This window comes from Alexandromys fortis, unplaced genomic scaffold (assembly GCF_014885135.2).
Source record: "Alexandromys fortis isolate MF-2015 unplaced genomic scaffold, M_Fortis_MF-2015_v1.1 scaffold_72, whole genome shotgun sequence".
Classification (NCBI taxonomy): domain Eukaryota; kingdom Metazoa; phylum Chordata; class Mammalia; order Rodentia; family Cricetidae; genus Alexandromys; species Alexandromys fortis.
Genome location: NW_026067969.1, coordinates 528,907 through 553,631, shown reverse-complemented (window position 1 = coordinate 553,631; position 24,725 = coordinate 528,907). Strand labels below are relative to the sequence as shown.

Below are 24,725 nucleotides of genomic sequence, written 5' to 3'. Positions count from 1 at the left end.
CAGGACCTCTAGAAGAGTAGCCAATGCTCTTAATTGCTGAGCCATCTCTCCAGACCCAGGTATAGTTTTTGTTTGTTTGTTTGGCTGGTTGGTTTTTCGAGACAGGGTTTCTCTGTGTAGCCCTGGCTGTCCTGGAAGTCATTTTATAGACCGGGTTGGCCTCAAACTCAGAGAATTGCCTTCCTCTGCCTCCTAAGTGCTGGGATTAAAGGTGTGAGCCAATCAGACCAAGGTATCTTTTTTCTTTTTTTTTAATTTATTCATTATGTATACAATATCCTGTCTGCATGTATTCCTGAAGGGCACCAGACCTCATTACAGATGGTTGTGAGCCACCATGTGGTTGCTGGGGATTGAACTCAGGACCTTTGGAAGAGCAGGCAATGCTCTTAACCACTGAGCCATCTCTCCAGCCCAAGACCAAGATATCTTATATCTAAACTAGACAGCCTAACTCAGGATGTCTCAGCCAGATGCTAGGTTTGTGCTCAAATGGATCCAAAACAGAGAGCCTTGGCCAGGAAGAAGTCCAACTCCACCAAGATCCGGCCTGCAGAGGGAGGATAAAGGCGCTTGCTAGTCTTTATAGATACCTTTTCAGAGTGGGCAAAAGTGTTCCTCACCTCCCCAGGCTCAGAGACAGCAGCTGGCAGAATTCTAACCATTCCTTTCTCAAGCCACTACAAGCCTTCTGGTCGTCCACACAGGCTGTTCACTGAACTGTCCTAGAGACCTCTCAGCCCAGTGACTCAGTGGCCACCAGCCACCCCTTGTTCCAGTCTGGTGACATTGTCTGGGTAGCTAAATGGGCACTGAAACCGACTTGAAAAGAACTCTGCATGGTGATTCTGTTTCTACGGTCATAAAGATAGCTGGCACTATAGATCCACCATATGCAGGTCAAGGAAGGAAGGAAGGAAGGAGGGAAGGAGGGAAGGAAGAAAGAAAGACATGGATGTTGCCAATGAACTGTCTCCTGACTATATACTCATTTCACTGAGGCTTGAGGCCCTTCTACTCCCTGCCCCTTTACCCTGTCCTGAGAAATGTGTTGGATATGAAGACAGGGTTATGGTTCAGCCCTTACTGCCCTCAGGCCTGCGCCTGGGGACTAAGAGATACAGATACAGGGAAACTATTGGCTAGTGTGACTACAGACCAGCAATCTATATTTACTTTGACCTTTGGTCGCTGATGCGACTTTAAATATCTGAGTGTTTTGGAGAAGGGAAAGACATGGGAGTTTAGGGAGTTCTATGCTTGCCCTGTGGCTGGGCCCTGGTTACCAGAAACAAGGAATTTTCCATTGCAAAAATTGGGGTTATAAAACTAAGTTTTCCTGGAAATTTTATAAAAAGATTCTGGCCTTTAAAAAACAGGGAAAATGTGGGGAATCAAACTATGCCACAGAAAGGGACCCTGGGGATAGAGTTAGGGAATCCTAGCAAAGACTCAGCCAGGGTTGCTGGTTATGCTTAGGCACCCAGCCCCTATAATACATAGGACAGGATGTAAAAAACTCACTGTGACTTGGGGCAGCCCAGATTGATGCTACAGGACTTACAGGACTGGGGCTTGTCTGATATCCTCTAACCTAGGCACCTCCCCCTATTCTGCCATACAGATTACTTCATACGAATAGCAGCAATATTACTGAGCCCCTGAGAGCTCTTGGTCTCTGACTCATTTGACCAAACATGCCTCTTCTGATGCTTTCCAGACTAAGTAGACAGGATGATCAGGACCTAGAGGTATTAAAACAACAGTTAGAGTCCCTTGCAGAAATTATCCTACAAAATTAAAAAAAAACTTCAACTTACTTATCATGAGATAAAGAAAACTATGCATGGCTTTGTGAAAACAAAACAAGCAAAACAAAAATATGTTGTTTCTTTGTTAATTAATCAAGAATAATTTTAAAAAAAAAATCCCACCTTGACGAATCTCTGTGAGTCTGAGGCCAGCCTGGTCAGACTTACTTAAAATTGTTTTATTTTCTAAGATTTATCTAAATGTGACACAGAACTTAAATTTATGATGCTAAAAGAAAAAACATGGGTGTGGTGGTGGCGCACACCTTTAATCCCAGCACAGGAGGCAGAGGAAGGTGGATCTCTGAGTTCCAGGCCAGCTTGGTCTACAGAGAGAGAGTTCCAGTACAGCTGGGACTACACAGAGAAACTCTGTCTCAAAAAAAAAAAAAAAAAAAGTAAAATAAATTGCACAAAGCTGGTAAAGCAGTCTTTTGAGTGTTCTCTAAGATGTACAGGTTCATGCCAATGAGAATAAGTGAAAATATTTTGGCCCATGCCCTCCCGGTTAGCTAGGACCCAGGTGTGGGGGTTTGAATGGAATTGACCCCCACTAAGACCACAGGGAGTGGCACTCCTCTTAAGAGGTATGGACTTGTTGGAGTAGGTGTGGCCTTGTGGGAGGAAGTGTGTCACTGTTGAGGCAGGCTTTGAGGTCTCATATGTGCTCAAGTCATGCTCAGTAAGACGGAGTACTTCCTGTTGCCTGTGAGTTAAGACGTAAGGACTTTCAGCTCCTTTCCAGCACCTGTCTGCCTGCACGCTGGCTTGCTTCCTGCCATGATGAGAACAGACTGAACCTCTGAACTGTAAGCTACCCCAATTAAATGTTTTTCTTTATAAGATTTGCCATGGTCATGGTGTCTCTTACAACAATAGAAACCTAACTAAGCACCAGGGAACACTGGGACCCTTCTAATAGCTTTTCTTTCTCTCTCTCTTTTTTTAAGACAGGGTCTCACTTGTAGCCTTGACTGGCCTGGAGCTTGCTACTGCGATCAGGCTGACCTCAAACTCAAGATATCTTCCTGCCTCTGCATCCTAAGTGCATGGCCACCATGCCCAGCTCATCCATCTTCTTGATCAGAGAGGCCAGAGTATCCAGAGATTGGACTGTAGCCGGTGTCCACCCTACAGGAAGGAAAGTCAATGGACAGGGACATGTTCCCTATGCTTCTAAAGGAAATCATGCGGTCAGCAGGATCCTGACCCATCCCTGCAGATGGCACAACTAGTAGAGAAAAAAAACTAAAGGAGTCAGGATACATTCACTTAGCTGGGCATGCCTTTAATCCCAGCACTAGGGAGGCACAGGCAGGGAGACCTCTGTAAGTTCAAGGCCAGCCTAGTCTACAAAAGGAGTTCTAGGACAACCAGAGCTGTTACACAGAGAAACCCTGTCTCAAACAAACAAACAAGTTACACAACACACACACACACACACACACACACACACACACACACAAACACGTTCACTCATTCAGAACTAAAAGTATGGCTTCTGTCATAGTCACTAGTCTGGCTGGGTAGGTAAGGCTCTAAGCAACATAACTCCCCTTACCTAAATCCCTGCCTCGTATGTCTGGCTGTAGGTACACTGCATTCCTCGGGTCCATCTGCCTGGCCTGTCTCACTCCCCCACCAATACATTATAGGAGTCCAGGAACCTGTGCCCTGTAAGAATCCCACAGGCTGGACTGGGGCGGAGGTGGCGCACACCTTTAATCCCAGCACTTGGGAGTCAGAGGCAGGCGGATCTCTGTGAGTTCAAGACCAGCCTGGTCTACAGAGCTAGGCTCCTGTTCCAAAACAGGCTCCAAAGCCACAGAGAAACCCTGTCTCGGTGGGAAAAAAAAAAAAAAATCTCAGGGTAAACTATTGAGAAAAAAAAAAAAAAGAATCCCACAGGCCCATATGCTATTCTCTTGGCTTTCTGTCCTAGGTAGATAGCAAACAGAAATGGAGGCATTGGATACCCATAACCAGGCATATGCAAACTGTTCCCTCTTCCAACCCTTTTTATTCCACAGAATGGGTCTTCAGAATCTGGCCACCTTTGGGCCCCTCTAGCCCTAATTCCTTAACTCTGGGGCAGAAGAGTGGATAGCAGGGGTAAGTCCCCACTGTGGAGGGTGAGGTTTTGTCCTGTGTTTGATTCTCCTCCAGTCCAAGTCCCTTACAGAGGCACCACCTCTCTCTGGAGGTGCAAGAGAAAGTCCCAGGCCCTCACTCAATGTCCATCCACCAAGCCCCCCGGGAGGTAGTGACCGTGGAGCCAGAAGCCGCTCACAGGTTTGAAAAAGACTTTAATTGGCTTTTATCTCCAGAACTTTCTATACATGCCTGGGCTCTAGGGCTCCTGGACTAGTCCCTCAAGTTTGAGGGTTCAGACCAGAGAAGAATGTGCAAGCAGATGCTAGGTCTCCCACATAATACAGAGTATCTCCCTGGCAAAGGAGCCCAGGGGCTGGTGCCTCCCTCCTGCCAAAAGCATGCAGAAGGTCACAATGCTGTTCTTTTCCACGGGGAACACCAGGACTTGCTTCTCCCATCGGTGGGCTGTGGGCTGCAGGCAAGTGGGCATCGGCCTAGGAGTCACTGCAGCGGAGGTGAGGAATGGGGACCGGGCACCGGTGCAGACAGCGAGGAATGGTCAAACAGTGGGTTGCGCACCTCCATCTCCCCTGTCTGGGAAGACACTGGGTTAAGCGCCTGGCAGCAAGGCCTGAGACAGCAAGATGAGAAGTTCTCACAGATACCCCCCCCCCCACACACACACACACTCCTAGGGCACTCACCGGTGCCAGGCCTGGGCACTCATACACTGTGAAATCACCATCTTCGTTCTCCTCATCAGAGGAAGCTGTCTCCAATTCCTTTGGAGGTTCCTTATGCCTGGTGGGGGCGAGATAGCTGGGTCCCCTGCGCACTCTCCAGGGCACAGGAGCCCAGAGGTGGGTGCTCAACGTACTGTTGCCCTGGGTGGGGGCTGTGGGCTAGGGTAAGGGGTTGCGGCGAGGGTGTGTGTGTGGGGGTGCTAGGAAGTAAGAAGTTGCGTGCAGGTGGGGAAGGGCGACCAGGTGAGGTGTGGATGGGGCGGAAGCACAGGGGAAAAGTGGCTGCCATTTCTGGCCAGGGACGCTCACCGCTCCAGGCACAGCATCTGCTGTCTCTGGTGCTGATAGTGATACATCTCAGCGCTGTGCGCCAGCCGCTGATCCCCAGGCTGTGGAAGGGGGAGGAAATGTTAAACAAACACTGGGGCGCACAGGATAAGAGCCCGCCTGGTGGGGGAGGAGCCACGCACCGAGATTCGAGGTGTCGCAGGTGAAGCAGGCACCTTGGTTGTGGCGGCATAGTCGGCCTTCTGAGTCAGGCGGATCTCTCGCTGTAGCCTGAAAGGGGTGTGGGGTTGAGGGGGGTTGTTAGGGAGCTGAAGGTCAGACCCCACCCACCAGCTGGAGTCAGCAGCTTACCTATACCAGAACAGGGCTGCCAGTGCCAGGGCGCCTATGCTCACCAAGCAGAAAGACAGGGCCAGCACTGTGCGAGAGAGAGCCATTGTGAGGAGCCACCTGAGGAGGGCCCTTAGTCTGCGCCCGCCCCCATCCCCCATCCCCTTTGTGCCGCTTCCTTCCACCCACCACACGCCTGTCCTTACTGTCAACCTGGACCTACCAAGGATGAGGCTACTTCCATGCCTGCCCCGGGATTCCAGCGGGGACTTGTGCACAGGTCCAGAAGATACAGGGGAGCCCAAGGAGGCGTGGGGCGTGGGCAGGGAGGTTCCGTGACTGGAGGGGAGGCCGGGTTCCAGTCCTTGACCCCACTTTGAGAATCCCTGGGTAGCTGCTGAGAGGCAAACACATAAAGTCAACAGGACTTGGCCTTTCGTCAAAGAAGCAGGGTCAGGAAAGCGAGCAAGGGTCCTCACGGGGCTCCAGGAGGTTCTGCGCAGCCTCAGGCCAGGGCTGTGCCGTAAACCGTGAGTGCTCAGCCTCCTTCTCCTTCAGTGCCAGTTCCTGGGCCAGAGAATCGATCTCTTCTTCCAGTCTAGGCCGGGCCAGGTCCTCCCCTAAGGAGTGTGAGGGGTCATCATAGAGAGAGGCCCTAGATCCTTAGACCACACCTGCAGCAAGCAGCCTCCTGAGATGGAGGGGACCCATCCAAAGCTTCACTATCCTGGGTTACCATGGCGACAACTGAGGGGAGCGTCTTTAAGTGGGGGTGGGGGTGGGGGTAGGCGGCTAAGGAAATGTTCAGAGATTCACAAAAGGAATGGAATCCTAGCCGGGTGGTGGTGGCGCTTGCACTCAGGAGGCAGAGGCAGGCGGATCTCTGGGAGTTCGAGGCCAAGCCTGGTCTACAAGAGCTAGTTCCGGGACAGGCACCAAAGCTACAGAGAAACCCTGTCTCCAAAAACAAAACAAAACAAACAAACAAACAAACAAACAAACAAACAAACAAACAAAAGGAATAGAATCCTTTAACCTAGCTAGTATCCCCAAAGAGCTGGGCAGAGCACCGACTGAGACACCACATTTCCTACCTTGCCCATCCCCAGGCAGCTTTTCTGCCCAAGAGGAGATGGCAAATCCTGAAGAGACAGAGAAGCCACAGTATACTCAAACACCTAGGCTACTGCCACCATCAAAAAAGAAGGAGCCTATAGAGGTGGGCAGGTTTTCGGGCCCTGATTGGTTCTCACTTTGTACCTCACAATGGGAGCTTCTTTTTGGACCCCAATCTACAGCAATCCCTCTGGCTTTTTCTCGGTGTCCTCTTTACTTCTTCCCAGGAAACCTGGCTGGCCACATCCCCAGCACCTCTCAGGTAAAGCCCTCATCATCTGAAGGGGCATCCAGACAAACTGACAGTCTGACAGTCGTCACCAGGACAGGACTGATCCTTCCAAACATGCCGTGTGGCATGTACAGGTTGCCTAGAGAGTCCTAACGCAGACCCCTGGAACAGCCTTCAGCAGACCTATCGTGTTCCAAGCTCTGACGGTCTGACCTCTCCTTCTCCCGAGGTCCGCCTTTATGCTAGGAGGACTCAGCTGCCATGGGGCCTCAGCCTATTTCCAACACAGGGCCAGCACCATCTTGAAAGGCTAAAAAGACTTGTCACTCCTAGGCTTACAAGAGTTCCGTTCTGGTCTTGGACCTGAGCACTCAGGGAAATGGGCCCACCGCGTAGGGAAGGAGGGTAGGGAAGATACCTCACCCATCCATGTCCCCTGTATTTAATACTCCAGCATACCTGGAGACTGGTGCATCCTGGGTACACACAACCCTCGCTGGTCCTCCTGGAAAGACTGAAGGCATGGTCCACAGGCATGGGCACCTGGGGGGCATCTGGCCCGCCTCTTCAGGGCACAATCCAGGCTTCCAGGACAGGTGGGATCATCTGAGGAAGAAGCAGAGGAGGCATGGCCCATCACAGCCCACTTGGCTGGGTCCCAGCACAACAACAGCCCTGTTCAGAAACCCTTCCCTCCACAGAGCTGGCCTGGCCTATCTCCGGTCATTGTTCCGGGCAGGCCCTGCCTTCCTGCTGCCAAGTCCCAGAAGCAGGAAGCAAACAGCTCCAAGTCTTATGGGAACTACCCTGTCCCATCCACTCCTCACAGCCCCGCTTCCAGGCCTAAGCCTTACCCTTCAAGGAGAACTGACCCTTCCTGTCCAGTCAGCCTCTAGGGAAGGACTGTATCATTCTCCAAGGCTGGTTTTGGACCTCTGTGTGGCTCAGAGTAAGCCAAGACCTTTTATCCAGGTTGCTACTGAGGACAGAGCAAAGGATGTTGGGTAGCCATTTCTCCTAAACACTGGTGCTTCTCCCTAGCCTCCATCACATAATCCTGTAACCCTAGGGAGTAGATTGGCAGGCCACAGAATAAATGCTCAGCCCAGAAGACAGCCGCTCTCCCTGCCTAGCCTTTGTCTAGAGAAGCCACCGGGTTTGGGAGACCTAAGATGGAGCTGGCTAGACACAACGAGGGCACTGAAAGGCCTACGCTGGTCAGCACTAAGGATGCAGGTCTAGATAATTTCCTGTCTTCCTCATTTGGGGCCCAGAGCATGATGTTCTGTTTATACATGCCAATCAGTACCATGCTGATACAGGTAGCTAGGACAGTGACCCTCGTGCCTCAGTTTCTCCTGCGGGGCACATAAGTTCAGTTTCTTCAAAGCTAAGGAATAGTTCCAATCTGGGACCCTGGTCCCTGTCTCTGGAAGTTGGCAAAGCCAAGGAATACCCAGCGGAATCATCGACCTTGACTGGTGAGTGTCTCTGGCCAACTGGATCCTTCTTCTCCTTAGCCCAGCCACCACGGCACACTGCAGGCAAAGCCAGTGGGGCCCCCTGGGATATGGAGAACATTCCGCAGCCTTTGGCTTAGTTTCCTTTGCAATGTGACACTCTACATCTCCTGCAAAGAAGTTCCAGCAGCCCTGGTGGCAGGTGGCACACTGAATCCCAGGCCAGGCACCTTCTATCCTCCATAGCTGGATCAGCAGACTCCAGTGACAGCAATCTGGGCTAGGGATAGTTAAACATTAAACCTGTACTGGGAGGTTTACATGGACTCCACCCACCAGCTAGGTTCCACGGAGCCAGACAGTCCCTGCCCCTGGTGCTGAGAACCTAGTTAGACCTCTATACTAGAGGTGTGTCGCACAAGGCTGGTTTGGGGCTGCAGGACCTCCCTAGCCCATCGGTCTATTGTTTAATCTTGGACAGAAAAGACCCTCTCTAGTCTGGGTGTGATGAGGAGTTCCCAAGAACAATGGCAACTGGAGAGTAACTAGTATTCTACCCGTTCGGGGACTGGCCTCTCCTGGTCACTAGATGTGATAAGGGGATGCTTAGATAAGGGTCATGCTAGGTCTCTACATCCAGCTACAGTAACCAATGAGCAGAGGCCAGCACCTGCCCAAGAAGGAGCTGAGCACTGCCCCCATAGTCCCATTCTTTTTGTTTGTTTGTTTGTTTTTCGAGACAGTGTTTCTCTGTGTTACAGCTCTGGGCAGTCCTGGAATTTGCTTTTAGACCAGGCTGGCCCCGAACTCACAGAGATTCGCCTGCCTCTGCCTCCTGAGTGCTGGGATTAAAGGCGTGTGCCACCACCGCCCGGCTAGTCCCGTTCCCGAGGAGGCTGCACTGGGAGGCAGGCAGGTGGCCTGTGCTACTTCTGCAAAGTCTGGTCTGGCCCTCACCCTCCCCAAGAGTCTCTTCCTGTCAGGCCAACCTTCAGTCCAGGGTTGCTTGCCCAGAAAGAGGCCTGCTCAGGTCTTAAAGGCCCCACATTCAGAACAATCTCGATAGAGTCCCAGTTGTGCCACATACCAGTCATCTCTCCGTGCCTCAGTTTCCTCATCTGTAAGCTGGGTTCAAAGCACCTCCCCTTCAGAGCTCCAGAACTGAGCGAGCATATGGGCACGCTCTCCCACTTCGCCCCCTTCAGGGAGATACGATTTGGATCCTGTAGCTTCAGGACCCATCTGGCAAGAGTGATTTCCCAGACTGGGCTCTTTTGAAGGGTAACACACACAGACCTCAGTCCAGAAGACAGGGTGGCACGTACCCTCCAGGGCAGGGAATGGTGGCAGCTTGACTGCATAAGTTAGAACAAGACCCTAGTGGGCCTGGAACTCTTCGACTCTGCCATGGGATCCCCCAGCCCCAGACAAGGCTGCCAGCAGCAAGGCCCACAGACACCGTGAACAACCCTAGCGTTTGGAAAACCCATAGACACAGAAACAAAGACACAGGATCCCCTCTGAGGGACATCGAGAACCAGATGGCTGCAGACGCCCAGAAAGACATCCGGAGGCATTTGCCGAATAGGCTCAGGGACCCAGAGACAAAGACCAGAAGCTCAAGAAATCTACATTCGCCTCCAGGGACCTGAGACTAAGACTCCTCCAGCCTGGCCTTCAACGGGCCTGACCTGTTTACCTAATCCATTCCCAGCAGACCGGGCCTGCCTGCGGGCCCGGGTGAGGCCAGGGCGGTGGCAGGGAGGATGAGGGTGGCGCCGGGTGGTAGGATTCCCCGCCCGACGATCCCGGCTCCGGAGCGCCCCGCAGCCTGCGCCCAGAGCTATAGCTCACCGGGGCGGAGGGCTGTGGCACCGTTCAGGGCCGTTCCGAGGATGAGGCCGGTGAGCAGCAGCCGCAGTAGCCGCAGGTGCCGCGAGGAAGGCGGAGGAATCGGCGTCGCCATGCTTCAGTACCACCCGGGCAGCATGGCACCCTTTGGCCCCGGGCTCAATACCGGCTCCGGGAACCGTGACTAGAGAAGCCGGGAAGCGGGAGGGGGCGGAAGAGGAAAAGAGGAGGAGGCGGCGCTGACGCTGCGGCAAAGGATCCGGGATGGGATGGAGGCTCCGCGGTCAGAGAAAACGTGTAGGGAGTGCGCCTGCGCGCTCCACCTGCGGGGGCGGGACATCTCCAGACTGAGCCCCCTCCTTCTGCGTCGTTGGGGGTCCCCTTTCTACTGGCGACTAAGTGTCTCGGGCCCTCCCGTCTTTACGGCAGGATGCCTCCTCATTACCTAAAAATCTGGTTTGGGATTGACCAGGAGTGAGCAACCCAGGATGCGTCCCTTCCTCTTAGTGGTCCGACTTCCAAACCCAGCCGCCCACTCTTTCAGAGCGGAGGACCTTGAACTAGGGGAACACAAATAGCAAGCATTAGCTGTCCTGGAACTTGCTATGTAGACCAGGCTGACTGTTGCAGGTTTGCAAAATGTATTAAACAAATGATAAACAGGTGCATAGAGTCGCACAGGTGTACCCAGAGCCGCCTCCGGGCTTTCTAATCCACGAAGTAAAGCAAACACGGCAGGCTCACTAGATCGCTCCCGACGCCAGCCAGACTCGTTTCCGAGTGACTCCACCAGAGGGCAAAAGTAAATTGACGTCGTGGCTGACAGGCGTCTGGGAGCTGTCCAAGGTGGTCACTGTCCCAGGTAATGGCTTTTGTTTTCCTTGAGTCGCACAGCGTGGAGCATCCACGGTGTCTCGTGTTTACTCTTCGGTTACAATCCCCTGAGAACACACCCCATCCCATCCAGAGACCGTCCCCCGACTAAGTCAAGAAAGCAAGGTTGAAGCTAAGTGTGGTGGCGGACTCCTTTAATCCCACCACTCAAGAGGCAGAAATAGGGAGCTATCTGTGAGCTTGAGACCAGCTTGCTCTACATATCAAGTTCCAGGACAGCCAGGGTTACATAGTGAGACCCTGTCTTAAAAATGTAAAACAGAAGGAAAAAACCTTGTGGGGCACTGGTGGTGCACACCTTTAATTTCAGCACACGGAACGCAGAGGCAGGCAGATCTCTGAGCTCAAAGTCAGCCTGGTCTGCCGAGCAGCTCCAGGACAGCCAAAGCTTACACAGAGAAACCCTGTCTTGAAAAGCAAAGCAAACACACACACATACACATACACACACACACACACACACACACACACACACAAAAAACCCATAAAACAAAGAAAAGAGCAAGGTTGAGTTCCCCAGCCCTGCGGTTCTTTACTCCCTCGGGTTCATGGTGTCAGAGTGGAGACTTGCTACACAGGTTAACAAAATGTATCAAACAACGGCGCCATGTGTGCGCATGCGTGTGCACCCCCAACCAGCCCTAAAACACCGAGAGAACAGAAATTGTGTCTGAACTCATTTCCCACAAAAGAGGTAGGGGAGAATTGCATACCCAGGCCATTCTTTCTGCCCAGAGGACACAGAAACTTTGGCTGTGGAATGGAGAGCTCCTGATACTTCGGGAGCCTCTGCAGTCGGGGAGAAAAACCTCGGGGTGCATCCTCAATTCCTACCCATCATCAAGGGGGGTCATGGGGTTTGTTAGGGTTCTGTCAATCAGAGAAGACTCAGACTCGGGGACAACCCAGACCAGTGTAAAGGAGTTCCTTCGTTGCCTCAGGTCTGGTCCAGAAAGGAAGGAAGCAAGAAAAGACAGTATCTTGGAACCAAGGCTAGAGCGGAATTACCGACAGCTGGAAGGAGGGACAGCAGAAGGGTGCCCCACCCTATGAACACTTCACTGCTCTAGGAAAAATCGTTTATTACAATTTTTTTTTTACAAGTAGGCATTGAACGGACTCCTAGCCTGTAGGCTCTGGTGGTTGCCTATCTAAGGCCCAGAGTACGCACAGGAAATTCCCAGGGCCCTGAAGATCAGAACAAATGTCCCTCTCTGAGCGGACCTCACCCTGAGTCACAGACTGAGAGACTTGACACCCCAGGAAGAGAGGGGAGAGGAAATTCTTGAGAACTCCCGGCTGGAGAAAACTGCAGGGGCCTACCAAGGCTTCCTGTGAATGTAGGGATGTGGATCCTCAGGCTGACTGTGACAGGGATGCCCTGGGGAGTTGGCAGCAGCTCCCGGTGCACCCCTAGAGGGCGCCTGGAGACTTGGCCGAGCGCAACTGGCGCAGAAGCAGGACCAGCGCCGCCAAGAGCAGGATTGCGAAGAGCAGGAGGAGAGCGACCCAGGAATTGAAGTGCGTTCCTTTACGTAGTCTCGGAAGGTCAGCGGGAATCAGGTTGGTCAAATTCAGCATGTAGCCTAGCGCCCAGCCGACAGCCGTGTCTGCGGCCTAAGAGGGGGCGTGGCGTCAGCTTCCAAGAGACCGCGCCCCGAATCCTCCGGCCCCACCCATCACCCACCTTCTTTTGGAAGACCACGCCGCTGAAGGAGCGCTCGTCGAAGCCATAGCCGCGGCTTAGTAGCTTTTGTATGAACATGGCTCCGGCGCAGTAGTCAGCCAGGCGGGCCTGCTGCCTTGGCACTCGGGCCTGAAGCTAAGAAGAGAGCAAGACGTCGTTAGATTAAGAACCACGAGGAGCTATGGCCCACGGGGTGCGGCACCCTCCCTACTGCTCAGGCCAAGAGAGCCCTATGGCCGGAAATAGAAAGACCTAGTCCAAAACGCCCTTCCCAGACAGATACTCCTCAGGGATAAACCATATGACTGCTGGAAGGCCCTGTGTCCTCCTTCCAACAGCCAGATGGAGAGGACAGCAAGGGTAGCCACTAGGAAACACCCTTGCTTCATAATCAAAGGAACAGAAGGCCAGCCTTGAATGCTGCTCTCTGACGGCTTAGTCCCACTTTTCTGGGACCGTCAAGGGTGCCTAAGACTGGAGAACTTATTTCTCCAGGAGATTTGGTGGTCACCTCACACTCCAGCTATCCAGACCTCTCTATTCTTCCTTACCTGGAGCTAGTATTCAGGCAGTGGCTAGAACCAGAAATCTGGTGGCATCTTCAACTCCTCTGGGCATACCCTAGGCCCTGCTGAGTCTCTCCTGAGTGTTCTTTTCCAGCTGGTGAGACCTTCCACACTCTCTCCTAGACACCTGCCTGTCTGTCTCAGCCTACTTTGAGCTCCCTGTTGCCACGGAGCCTTTGCAATACCTGTCCCCAGGAGACCTGCTCTCTAGACTTTGGTTGCTTTCCCAGCCCCAGGCTCCCCTACATTAGCCTGGCCCTCTCTGGAGTCTGTCTATGGCAGTCAGCACTTTGAAATGACTGGGTCTCTCTCTGCATACAGCTAATGAATGGGCAAGCCTCCTGCCCAGCCATGGAGACTGTGGGGAACAGGTCTCACCTCAGCCCAGGTCTGGTTACAGACGGTCTCCGCGGCTGCCTCCAGCTGCTGCAGGGTGCCCACAGGCAGCCCCATCACCGTCCTGAGGAAGTCCACAGTGTAGTAGAATGCAGAAAAGGCCTGTGGGAGAAAGAGTTGTACAGTCTATCATAAGACCCCAGATGCTTGGTGCCCCTCTGCCCCCGCATCCATCTACCCAGACTCACTATGAAGTTCCCCGTCACAGGCGGCTGGAAGACCCCATTGAAGGAGCACTGGGAAAAGGGGCAAGAGGAGAAGTTGAAGAGCCCAGAGACTAGGTCACGGCAGAGGGCGGGGCTGCTGGTCCCCGAAAGTCTGATAAGGGCGCTGCTGTTGAAAACTTGAGGACGCAGGTCCGTGGTGCATGGTGACCGGTAGACATCTCGGAGCAGCACTTCGGTGGATTAGCCCTTCGGCCAGCAGGGGTGGAAGTGGTGGATCTGGGGAGTTAGCCAGAGCACAGATGGAATTTCCCACTCTGTTACTGCTACCCACCCCACCAGAGAAGTAGCATGCTGTGGGCGACTCCCCTGTTGTGTTCATGAACAATCATGGCTAACCATTATCTGCCAAACAAACAGTGAACACTTTGGCCAGGTATTCGAGGTTCTGTGAGGTGACCCTTGGCTCTCCTTACCTCTATTCCTGACCCTTTATCCTATCGAGTTCCTCCCCACCTGTCTTTAAGCTGAGGCACACCCAGCTGGAGAAGCCCTGGTCAGGTGATCTGGTGGTTGCGGCTGAAGGCGTCGGACACCATCATGGAGGTCTGACCCACTGTGGACCTCATAGCTATGTGTGATTGTAAAAAGAGGCCTCTTTTATACAGGCCCCGAAGTCAGTATGAACTGCTTCCCTGATTCTGCTCTGTTGCCTCAGGTCCCTTCTGCTTCCCTTCCCTCAAGGAGGCACTAGTGTGGTATGGTGGCTGAGGTTGGGAAGGCACCTTGAGGGCACTGGCCAGCAGCCTCTGGAGAACCTGGTCTCGGCCGTAGCAAAGGAAGCTGTGGGTGTAGACACGGTAGTGCTGACCGTAGAGCCGCAGATGGACCTCACTCTCTGGATCTTCAGATGGGCTGGTCGTCTCAAAGGTGATCTGTGTTGAGGCACCCCCAAGGTCCATGGCCCCCAGCGTCCCCTTCCTTGGCCGGATCCACCGGCCCACCCAGCCGTACTGTGGAGGGTAGACATCAGGTTAAGAGAGTGGGCAGGCAAGGCCCACGGGACCCCGGGTTCTTTGGGCCAGCTGCAGGGCCCACCTTGATGAAGTTCTCCAGTAGGTAGTTGGCAGTCACCCAGCCAAACACCCCTTCATCCTGTCCCGAGAGAATTCGAGCACCGCGAAAGTCAAAGGGGTACCGTGTGAGTGTCTGTGTCACCGCCTCAAGCACCCTGGCTGTGGCCTCTGGGCTGGTCAGGCTGTGGAATGGGGAGGACTCTGATGGAACTCATCCCCAGACGCCCTTGCCCAGGGAGGGGAGTTCTTCTCTGTCCTAGGGCTGTGGAGGCCCCTGGGCCCAGTTGGTGTAAAGACTCACTTGAGTAGACGCATGCCTGCTGTAGCTCCCAGGTAGAGCGGTGTGCCGGCATGTCTGTCTTTGGGCACATCCCGGAGTGCCTGTTCAAGACATTCAACCAGACTCTGGCCTGCCCTGGAAGGGTCATGGGCATAGCTGGAGATGCCCCCACCTAGAGGGAGCAAGGAATCGGGCCCAGGTTTGGTGGACATAGGCTCTTTAGATGGGGCTGCCCAGACATACCCTCCCAGCTTAATCCCAAAGATACCCAATTGGAGACAAAGGGTCCAGGTGCCACCCAGAGCCTCTGAAGCTGCCGTCTGCCTGGTGGGTGTGGGCACAGGTGCCAGGAGAAAGACTCGGGCATTGTTAGCCTAGCCAACCTCCAAAGAGCCAGCCTGGGTACACCCTTAGATCCTTAGAGCCCCACCTACCTTGTCTATAGAGTAGAGACCCATCTTGGGCCATTAAACCCTGAGGCTTCTGCCTGCTCCCTAGGATTTTTGTTCCAGAACATGAAGTACCCACAGCCCCTCCCAGGTGCAGAGAACCCAGCCTCTCTTTTTGAACTCCTGCTTCAAGTGAGCCGCACCTTGCAGCAGGTAGAGGGGAAAGACTACCTGGGCCTGTGACGCTAAGACCATTCTCACCTTGAACATCACAGGAGCTGTGCTGACCCACGATGCCTGTGTCATTCTCTTTGTCTGCTGGCCACTTGTAGACAAACATGGATGTGTGTGAAGAGCCAGCATCCAGGACGATGCCGTACTGTGGGTGGGAGTGGCAAGTCAGCCTGAGGGACGTAGGGCTTACATCCCTTTAGCTTTCCGGTTCTCTGTCCCCACCAGTTTTGCATTGAGGTTCATTTGAGTCTCAGGGACAAAGGCGTTCACACTGACACAGCTTGGATGGAAAGAGACTGACTGGGAGTTCCTGGGGTGACACCCCCCCAACTGTCTGAGGATGGCACTGCCAGGACCAGAAAGTAGACTTCTTGACCAGGGCAGCTGGAACTCTGCCTTGGGGACACGAGGTCCTCAATTCAGGGGGACCAAACCCAAGGGCTACTCTTTCTTTCCCCGACTCTACCGGTGCCTGCAAGGACCTTAGCCTAACCTGAGGCTGTGAAATAAGGGCCACTGGGAAAGACTGTGGCTCAGGCTGAGTGTGTGTCTCTAATCTATGGCTCTTCCCGAACCTCAAAGTCAGGGAGAGGTTGGTTTTGCAGAGCTGAGGGGAGTGTCGGATGGGCCTTCTTTGTAGGGTAGCCTACTCCAGGGGGCTGGGCTCCAGCTGAAGGAGCCTGGCTGGATACCAGCCTGGGGCATGTGCCAGTTCTAGCTTGAGAAAGGGCTGCTCCAGTCCTCCGGCACAACAGGGAACTCCTCCAGAGCCAGTCAGATACAGTGATCCAACTCCCACACCCCACAGCCCATCCTGCATAGCCGGAGAGCTCTTTCCCTTCCATCTCAGGTCCCTGGAGTTAGGATATCCACTCCCCACACAAACTCAGCACAAGATCAACAAAAAGTTAAAGGTGCCAGCTTCTAGCCTGAGGCTGCTGAGGGTTGGTGACCCCTTTAGAATCAGCAAGCTTCCTTCAAGAGTCTCTCTTAAGACAATGGTCTGAGAGGGGTTGAAAGTCCCTAGTGTGTGCTGTCCCCTAACTGGAGCTGAATCTAGAACAAATGCCTTTCTATAACGGCGCGCTCTGGGTGCTGCCCGGATATCACGCTGGACTAAGGGCGGGGGTTTTTGTCACAGCCAGGGGAGATGGGAACCGCCTGGAGGGAGCGGGAAGACAGCGCCTCCGCTGCGCAGGCAGCTCCGTCGCGAAGCCGCAGCAGGAGAATTCCCACGAACTTGGCCTCCAGTGCCGTGGAGCTCCGGAAGCGTCGCTGTCACCCCGCGGATTCAGTAAAACCAAGCGCGGAACCTAGGACCCGGCCGGAGGCACAGCGCGGGTTGGTCCCGCGCTTACGCGGGAGCCCAGGGCATTTCTGCGCGCTCCTAAATTCCCCGACAGCTCCCCGCCCGGCCCCCAGCCCCAGCCAGCTGCTTCCCAGACCAGCGCCACGGTGGGCGCGTGCACCTTGAGAGCAGGCGGCTCCCGGACGTCTTGGGTAGGAACGCACAGCAGCAGGAGGCCGGCGAGACCCACCGCAGCCAGCAGCAGGGGTGGCAACAGTGACAGCAACTTTCCGGCCATGGGAGCGCGCAGGAGAACACAGCGGGGACCCTGGACCAGCGGGCAGCGTGGAGGCCTGGGTGGCCCGGGCCCCAGAGTTAGGCGCCGGGGCAGGGCTGGAGTAGGCCCCGCCCACATTAAGGCCCACCCACCGTGGGACCTGCCCAAAGTTCACCCAGCCCTTTCCAAACGTGCAGGTGACTGAAGCGGTGTGGGTGACTCAACCGCACCACCCCTTCTCTCTCAAGCTCTTGGCTATATTTCCCCACAGCTATCACCCACGGTCCTCCTTCTTGTCTGTCTAGCAAAGAGAGTGCCCAGCTCTGTCCTGGGGAGTTGTGAGGGAAGGATACCTGGTGCTGGGGATTACCTGGGCTGGTTCCTACGCAGCCTTGCTTGGAGAGAGCTGCTCCTAGGAGTCAAATTTGACCCTGGCATGCGGAAAGGCAAGCCAATTCTCTTTGCAGAGAGAACTAAGTTCCAACTACTAGGTCTTGGCTGGAGGCTCAGAGGGGCCCAGGGGCTCAGCATCTGCTTGAGGAGCAGGTAAGAGGTGCAGTGACACCGACTTCCAGAGTAAATGAGCACCAAGTGGCTCTGAACTGGAAAGAACAGGAATGACCAGCCATCACACAAGCCCAACAGGTCAAGTGAGGGCAGATGGGGCCTCGGTCTCTGAATTTTATCTCAGGGGTTTGACCGGCCTTCTTTGCCTGGGAGAGATGCTCAGACACCTAAACTGAGGAGGCGACAAGGCAAAAAAAGGATCAGTGTCCCAAAGAATGCTTGGGTGCTGGTCCGCAAGGAGTTCCTGGACACTGGCTGGGGGCTGGAAAAGCTCTCCGCTTGCTCTGACCTAACCCTACCCCTCCCGCTGACCCAGAGCTTCCTGGCCAGGGGCCATGCCACTTCATGCCCTTACAAGATGGGAATTCCAGCAACACAAAGAATCCCATCCATGGGGCAGCAGGGAGCCATGTGTTGAGACCACCAGCAGACAGGGCTGCTGGAGCTCGAGAGTGCCCTTTGCTGTAGGCATCTGGGCGATGCCTTGGCCGCCAATCAGACAAGGACAATAGGGCTGGGATTGCTGCCCTGGCTGAGGGTCTGGTGTTTCAGGCCCAGCAAAGGCCTCTTTCTTCCAGCTCAGGACCCCAGATGGGAGGAACCCAGGAGGTGGCTGGATCTCTTCAAAGCCCAGTTTGTGGGATCCAGAAGGGAATCTCTGGGTGTGGTCAGCACTGGGCACCAGGCTCCAGTTTCCCGCTAGCTCCCCATCCCACATTCCCCCCAAGTTCTTTTTTTCCACCCCTGAAAAGCCAGAGGAGGCAGAGGCACCAAAGGACAGGAAAGGGGGGGCAGCAAATGAAAAGGCTATGGCCATGGGGAGCTACCAGCCTGCCAGCACCCCCCCCCTTCCAAGCCAAACAGGGCTTCCTGATGGGCAAGTAAGGGCCTGAAAAGAGAAGACAGACAGAGTTTGGGCAAGATTTCTGGCTCCTGGGGAGACACTCATGGTCAAGTACCCAGATTAGCCTGCCAAGAAGGGGGGGAGGCCGGGAATTGGGAACAGTGAAGACAAAGACAGAAACTGGCCAGCGCTAAGGAAGGGGCAAGGGCTCCAGGCCCTGGGCGGGGTAGGCCCCAGATGTGCTGTGTGTGGCTTGGCTCAGGCTCAAGCAGAGGAATGTGGAGGCTTAGCGTCAGAGCCTCCTTTGCTCCCTCCCCTAACTCCCGAACTCCGCTTGGGGCTTCCCGCGGGACCTGATGAGACCTCAGCTGCCGCCACCGCCTTAGGGTTTCTCACTTCGTTCAAAAGCTGAAACGAACGAAAAGTGGAAAAGCTCCTCTGCAAGCCTTCCTCCCGCCCTTCCTTTCTTCCTCCTCTTCCTCCTGCTTCTCCTTCTTTTAAAATCTACTCTAGAGAGCTAGATTATGGATCAAGAGTTAATGGCATACACTTCTTTTGCATAGGATCCTAGTTCAGTTCCCAGCACTCACGTTAGGTGGCTCACAACCTCCTGTAACTCTAGATGTCTTTGTCTTGGGCACCTGCATGCTTGTGCAAACATGCACACACACACACACACACACACACACACACACACCACAATTAAAAACAGTAAATAAATCAATAGAATAAGGGTTTCTCCTACTGCCAGGCAGCGGTAGTACACACCTTTAATCTCAGAACTTGGGAGGCAGAGGTAGGTGAATCTATGAATTTGGGGACAGCCTGGTCTATAGAGCAAGTTCAAGGACAGACGGGGCTACCTAGAGAAACTCTGTCTCAAGAAAAAAAAAGAAAGATAAAAAATAAATTTCCCCTACTGTCTTTATTTTACTATTTTATGTGTATAGGTATTTTGCCTGTTTATATATCTGTGCACCATGTGCATGCCTGGTGCCCATGAAGGTCAGAAGAGAGCGTTGGGTTCCCTGGACCTGGAGATTCACAGTTGCCAGAGCCGTGCGGGTGCTGGGAATGAAGTCTGGGTCCTCTGGGAGGGCAGCCAGGGCTCTTCACCACGTCGCCAGCTCCCCTAAAATGAATCCATTTTGAAAATAGCTATATTTTATGTTTATGAGTGTTACCTTGGATATATTCATGGGTACAGAGATCTCGCAGAACTGGAGTGAGAGAACATTGTGAGCTTCCATTTGGGTGCTGGGAAGTGAATCTGGGCCCTCTGCAAGTGCTCTTAACCATTGAGACATCTTTCCAGTACCCTCTCCCCCATTAAAAAGCTTTTTGGTGTAAATGTGTATGTCTGGGTGGGATGTATGTTTATATGTGGGGAAATGTGTGTGCACTGATTTGTCTAGACTGCTTGGCCAACAGGCCCCAGGCAGAGCTGCCCTCTGCCTCCTCAGGGCTGGGAATACGAGCACAGACCACAGCGTCTACCTTTGTTGATATTGTTTTGTTGTTTGTTTTGTTTTGCTCTGTAAGAGCTGGAGCTCAAACACAGGCCCTCCTCCTTCTGGGAAGCACTGCACAGAATGGGCTACCTCCCTAACCCAAGGGTTTCTTTCCTTTATGAATTCATTCAGTCATTCAACACACACTTACTGGGTCCAAGTACAAGCCAAAGACAGATTGTAGGAATACACAGTGAGCCAAGCATGCTCTTGAACTTGTGTGTGTGTGTATGTGTATGAGGTGATATGTCCACCTGTCCTGAAGAGATCAGATTTCATAAAGGCTCAGAGGGAAGGGGAGGAGGGCTGCCTTGTGAAATGTACCCAGTCTGTAACTGGGTAGGTGGAGCCCAGGGTCAGCTGGTAAAAATAACAAAGTGGGAACTGGTGGGGAAGCACACACATATTAGACACCTCCAGCCCCAGTGGCCCTGTGCAGAGTACCCTCCCCCATGACAGGAACACACTCTCTTGCATCAGATGTTGACCTGCCCCTCGCTTTTCTTCTTTGCAATATACCTATCTCTAAATAATGTATTGTTTTCCTGGTTTTCCATTGGAAAGATTTCCTTTATTGTTTGTAAGTGCATGTATTGCGTGGGTATGCACGTGTGAGTGATGTTCCTGGGAAGCCATATGTGTCCTGGGAAGCCAGAGGCATTGGATCCCCCAGGAGCTGGAGTCACAGGTAGTTGTCAGCTCCCTGACATGGGTGTTTTGCATGCTCTTAACTGCTGAGCCATCTCGCAGTCCCTATTTTCAATTTTATATTGACATTTGTCTTAGGGTGTCTGATGCCGAAAGGTAACATGACCAAAAGAAAGTTGGGGAGAAAAGGAAAAGGGTTTGGGCTTATGCTTCCACACTGGAGTCCATCCCTGAAGGAAGTTGGGACAGGAACTCAAACAGGACAGGAACCGGGAGGCAGAGCCGATGCAGAGGCCATGGAGGAGTGCTGCTTCTCGGCTTGTTCTTTATGGCTTGCTCAGCCTGTTTTCCCATAGAACCCAAGACCACCAGCTTGTCTGGGGAGATCCCCAACCACAATGGGATGAGCCCTCCCTCCCTCAGTTACTAATTAAGAAAATGCCCTGCAGGCTCGCCTGCCTACAGCTAATCTCAATAGGGCTCCCTCTTCTCACACGAGTCTAGCTTGGGTCAAGTCCACATAAAACTGGTCAGTGCAGGATCGTTCTGAAGCGGGCTGCCTTGTGCTTTTGAATAGGTCTGAAGGTGTCACGTGTTCTCAGTGTTGGACCTTTCTGCTGTGTGTCTGTTCAAACCGGACACAGACTTGGAGCTGTTGTCTGGACTGTTATCTTGAGAACAGAATTGCTGCTGGCCACAACACAGGTCTGTGTTGGACCTCATTAAATGCCAAGTTTTGTTCCAAGACAATTACAGCCTGCTGACATGCATGAGTGTCCCTGACTGTTTTTCTCACTGTGACTCTTAGTCCACATTTGGCTTGAACAATTACTTTATTTTTGTTATTTGTTTCCAGACAGGGTTTCTCTGTGTAACTGCACTGGCTGCTTGAAACTCCCTCTGCAGACAAGGTTGGCCTTGAACTCACAAAGATCCACCTGCTTCTGCCTCCCATCTTTTTAGGGATGGTTGTCCTGGCCTTCCTGACTTGCAGGCTCTTGCTGTGTGTCCTGGGTACCAAGTGCTAGGCTGGAAAGTTATGGACGCTTCCAAGGTGCCTGCACTCTGCAGGCTTGCTCGGTTGGGCTGATGTTTGAGTAAGTCACAGTGAGCTCATGGGATATTCCCTAAAGGCCTGCAGTTGGCTGATAGGGAGCCTTCCATCCATCTGGATAATGTTTGTGTGTGGGATGCGAGGAAACAATTCTAGCTCATGTTTTCCTGTGTGAAGAACTGGGTGTCCCAGCATCACCGTCTCCCAGGCCTCTGAGTACTGAGTGCTCTGCCCCCATCCCCCAACTCTGCCTGGGTCCATCTCACATCTGATATCCACACTGGGGTCTCCAGGACTCTTCTACTCACTCCCATGAAAATGATCCCCACTGCCTCAGGGCACGTCTTGATTTTAGACATCCCTTCTTTTTGTTTGTATGTTTGATGTGGTTGGTTAGTTCTGTGTGAGACAGAGCCTCACTGTGTAGCCCAGACTCACCTCACACTCATATTCCTAGTTCAGCCTCCTGAGTAGGTAGAATTACAAGCGAGCCCTGACTAGGTTTTATTTTTTAAAAAATCAGACATGGGTAGCAGCAGGTCAGATGGGTCAGTGGTTAGGGGTGTGTACTGCTCTTCCAGAGGATCACAGTTCCCATCACCCATGTCGGGGGTCTCACAGACACTCCTAACTCCTACTCTGGGGAATGTGATGTCCTCCTACAGCCTGGAGGGGCACTGTACCCACATGCACAACCCATACCCAGACACATAAACACACACAATTAAAAACCTGTACACAGACACATCAACACACACGATTAAAAACCCATACCCAGACACATAAACACACATGATTAAAAATAAAAATTTAATGGGGCTAGAGAGATGGCTCGGCAATTAAGAGTACTGGCTGTTCTTCCAGAGGTCCTGAGTTCAATTCCTAGCAACCACATGGTGGCTCACAACCATCCTTACTGAGATCTGGTGCCCTCTTTTGGCCTGCAGGGACAAATGCTGGCAGAACACTGTATACATAATAAATAAATATATCTCTTTAAAAAAAATAAGCTGGGCAGTGGTGACACCACACCTTTAAACCAAACACTTGGGAGGTAGAGGCAAGTGGATCTCTGTGGTGAGTTCAAGGCCGGTCTTGTCTACAAAGCAAGTTCCAGGATAGTCAATGCTGTCATTCAGAGAAAACTTGTCTCAAAAATAATAATAAATAAATACAAAAAGGTAAATATGTAAAAATTTAAATCCAGGGCTGGAGAGATGGCTCAGTGGTTAGGAGCACTGGCTGCTCTTCCAGAGGTCCTGAGTTCAGTTCCCAGCGACCACATGGCGGCTCACAACCATCTGTGGTGAGATCTGGCGCCCTCTTCCGGCGTGCGGGCATACACGGAGGTAGAATGTTGTATACATAATTAATAAATAAATCTTTAAAAAAAATTTAAATCCAGCGGGGTGATGGTGGTGCACACCTTTAATCTCAGCACTTGGGAGGCAGAGACAGGCAGCTCTCTGAGTTTGAGACCAGCCTGGTCTACAGAGCAAGTTCCAGGACAGGCTCCAAAGCTACCGAGAAACCCTGTCTCAAAAAACAAACAATAACAATAATACAAAATTTAAAAAATAAATCCTAAATTTAAAAAAATGCTTCTCTAAAGGCCTTATGCAGGAACTAGAGAGATCTCTCAGTATTAAGAACACATACTGCTCTTGCCAGGGACCCAGGTATGTCCACACGGTGGCTCATAACTGCCTATAACTCTAGTTCCAGGGGATCCAACACTCTCTTCTGACCTCTGCAGATTCCTGCACATACAGTTCACATATGTGCACTCAGGCACACACACATAAGAATGAAGCAAATAATTAAAAATCCTGTGCATTTTTCTTAGATTTACCACCACTGGTACATTGTCCTTTTTTTCTACTGTTTGTGGAAATTCAGGGGACCTTAAATTTTTTTTTTGTTGTTTTTTGGGACAGGGTTTCTTTTCTTTTGTGTGTGGGGGTTCGAGACAGGTTTCTCAGTAGTTTTGGAGCCAGTCCTGAAACTTGCTCTGTAGACCAGGCTGGCTTCAAATTCACAGAGATCCACCTGTCTCTGTCTTCCAAGAGCTGGGATTAAAGGCATACACCACCACCACCTAGAGACTTTAAACTTATAACCTTATTATTAATGTATATATATTTTTATAGTATGTATGAGAGTAGTGTGTGTGTATGTTTGTGCATGTGTGTCACATGTGTGCATGTGTGTAATATGTGTATGTAATGTGTGTGTGTAATTTGTGTGCATGATGTGTGTTTGTGTGTGTGTGTAAGCCTGCACACATACATGGAGATCAGAGAACAGCTCTCTGGAATCGGTATGTGCGTGTGTATGTGTTTGTGTGTGTGTGTGTGTGAGTGAAATGTGTGCATGATGTGTGTGTGTGTAAGCCTGCACACATACATGGAGATCAGAGAACAGCTCTCTGGAATTGGTTCTTTCCTTGCACTGAGGCATACAGAACTAGAACTCAGGTCATCAGACGCGAACAGTAAGCTATTCTTCCCACTGAGTCATCTCATTAGCCCAATTCTTTTTGGGAGGCTGTTGCGAGACAGGGTTTCTGTGTAGATTTGGAGCCTGTCCTGGAATTCACTCTATAGACCAGGCTGGCTTCAATCTCACTGAGATCCACCTGTCTCTGCCTCTTGAATGCTGGAAAAAAAAAAAAAAGAATGCTGGGATTAAAGGCGTGCGCCACCACTGCCTAACTGGCCCAACTCTTTTATTTATTTTTTCAACAAAATAATTTTATTTCCTACTATCCAATGTGTGTTCACTTTGTACATTTGTACTGAAGGAGCTTCCAAATCACCACCGCTTTGGAGAATACTTTACATTCTAAAGTATTCTCGGTTGAGACATGAAAGATTATAGATAGCTAATGTTCTGATCATATTAATTAGGTCTCAGCAGAATTTT

At 52.2% G+C, this 24,725-nt stretch overlaps 2 protein-coding genes across 6 annotated transcripts; both read right to left on the bottom strand.

The window, feature by feature from the left end:
* Positions 1-4,100: 4,100 nt before the first annotated feature.
* Positions 4,101-10,225, bottom strand: Npdc1 (neural proliferation, differentiation and control 1). 5 transcript variants are annotated; one of them, XM_050155242.1, is made up of 9 exons: positions 9,929-10,225; positions 7,074-7,220; positions 5,746-5,886; positions 5,490-5,660; positions 5,288-5,354; positions 5,119-5,206; positions 4,958-5,037; positions 4,610-4,706; positions 4,101-4,499 (listed from the first exon to the last, which is right to left on the bottom strand). In XM_050155242.1, the coding sequence occupies exons 1-9, from the start codon at positions 10,038-10,040 to the stop codon at positions 4,407-4,409; spliced, it is 996 nt and encodes a 331-aa protein (XP_050011199.1). In that variant the 5' UTR covers positions 10,041-10,225; the 3' UTR covers positions 4,101-4,406. The 5 variants fall into 5 exon arrangements, with proteins under 5 accessions (XP_050011199.1, XP_050011198.1, XP_050011196.1 ...); XM_050155241.1 differs by having other exon boundaries at positions 5,490-5,663; positions 9,929-10,220; XM_050155239.1 differs by lacking the exon at positions 9,929-10,225 and adding an exon at positions 9,162-9,737.
* Positions 10,226-11,884: 1,659 nt separating this feature from the next.
* Entpd2 (ectonucleoside triphosphate diphosphohydrolase 2) lies at positions 11,885-17,281 on the bottom strand. The gene is given in 9 exon segments (XM_050155236.1): positions 11,885-12,436; positions 12,507-12,641; positions 13,451-13,570; positions 13,657-13,911; positions 14,418-14,645; positions 14,731-14,890; positions 15,010-15,160; positions 15,639-15,756; positions 17,081-17,281. Coding segments are annotated over 9 exon segments (1,488 nt in total). The 5' UTR covers positions 17,198-17,281; the 3' UTR covers positions 11,885-12,232.
* Positions 17,282-24,725: the final 7,444 nt, after the last annotated feature.

Excerpts from the sequence above, each read along its gene's own strand:
- Npdc1 (XM_050155238.1), bottom strand. The coding sequence starts at position 9,435 with ATGCAGTCAAGCTGCCACCATTCCCTGCCCTGGAGGGTACGTGCCACC. Across the intron at positions 5,355-5,489 it reads TGGAAGTAGCCTCATCCTTG|TGCTGGCCCTGTCTTTCTGC; the intron begins GTAGGTCCAGGT and ends TCTCTCGCACAG. Across the intron at positions 5,207-5,287 it reads GCAGCCCTGTTCTGGTATAG|GCTACAGCGAGAGATCCGCC; the intron begins GTAAGCTGCTGA and ends CACCCCTTTCAG.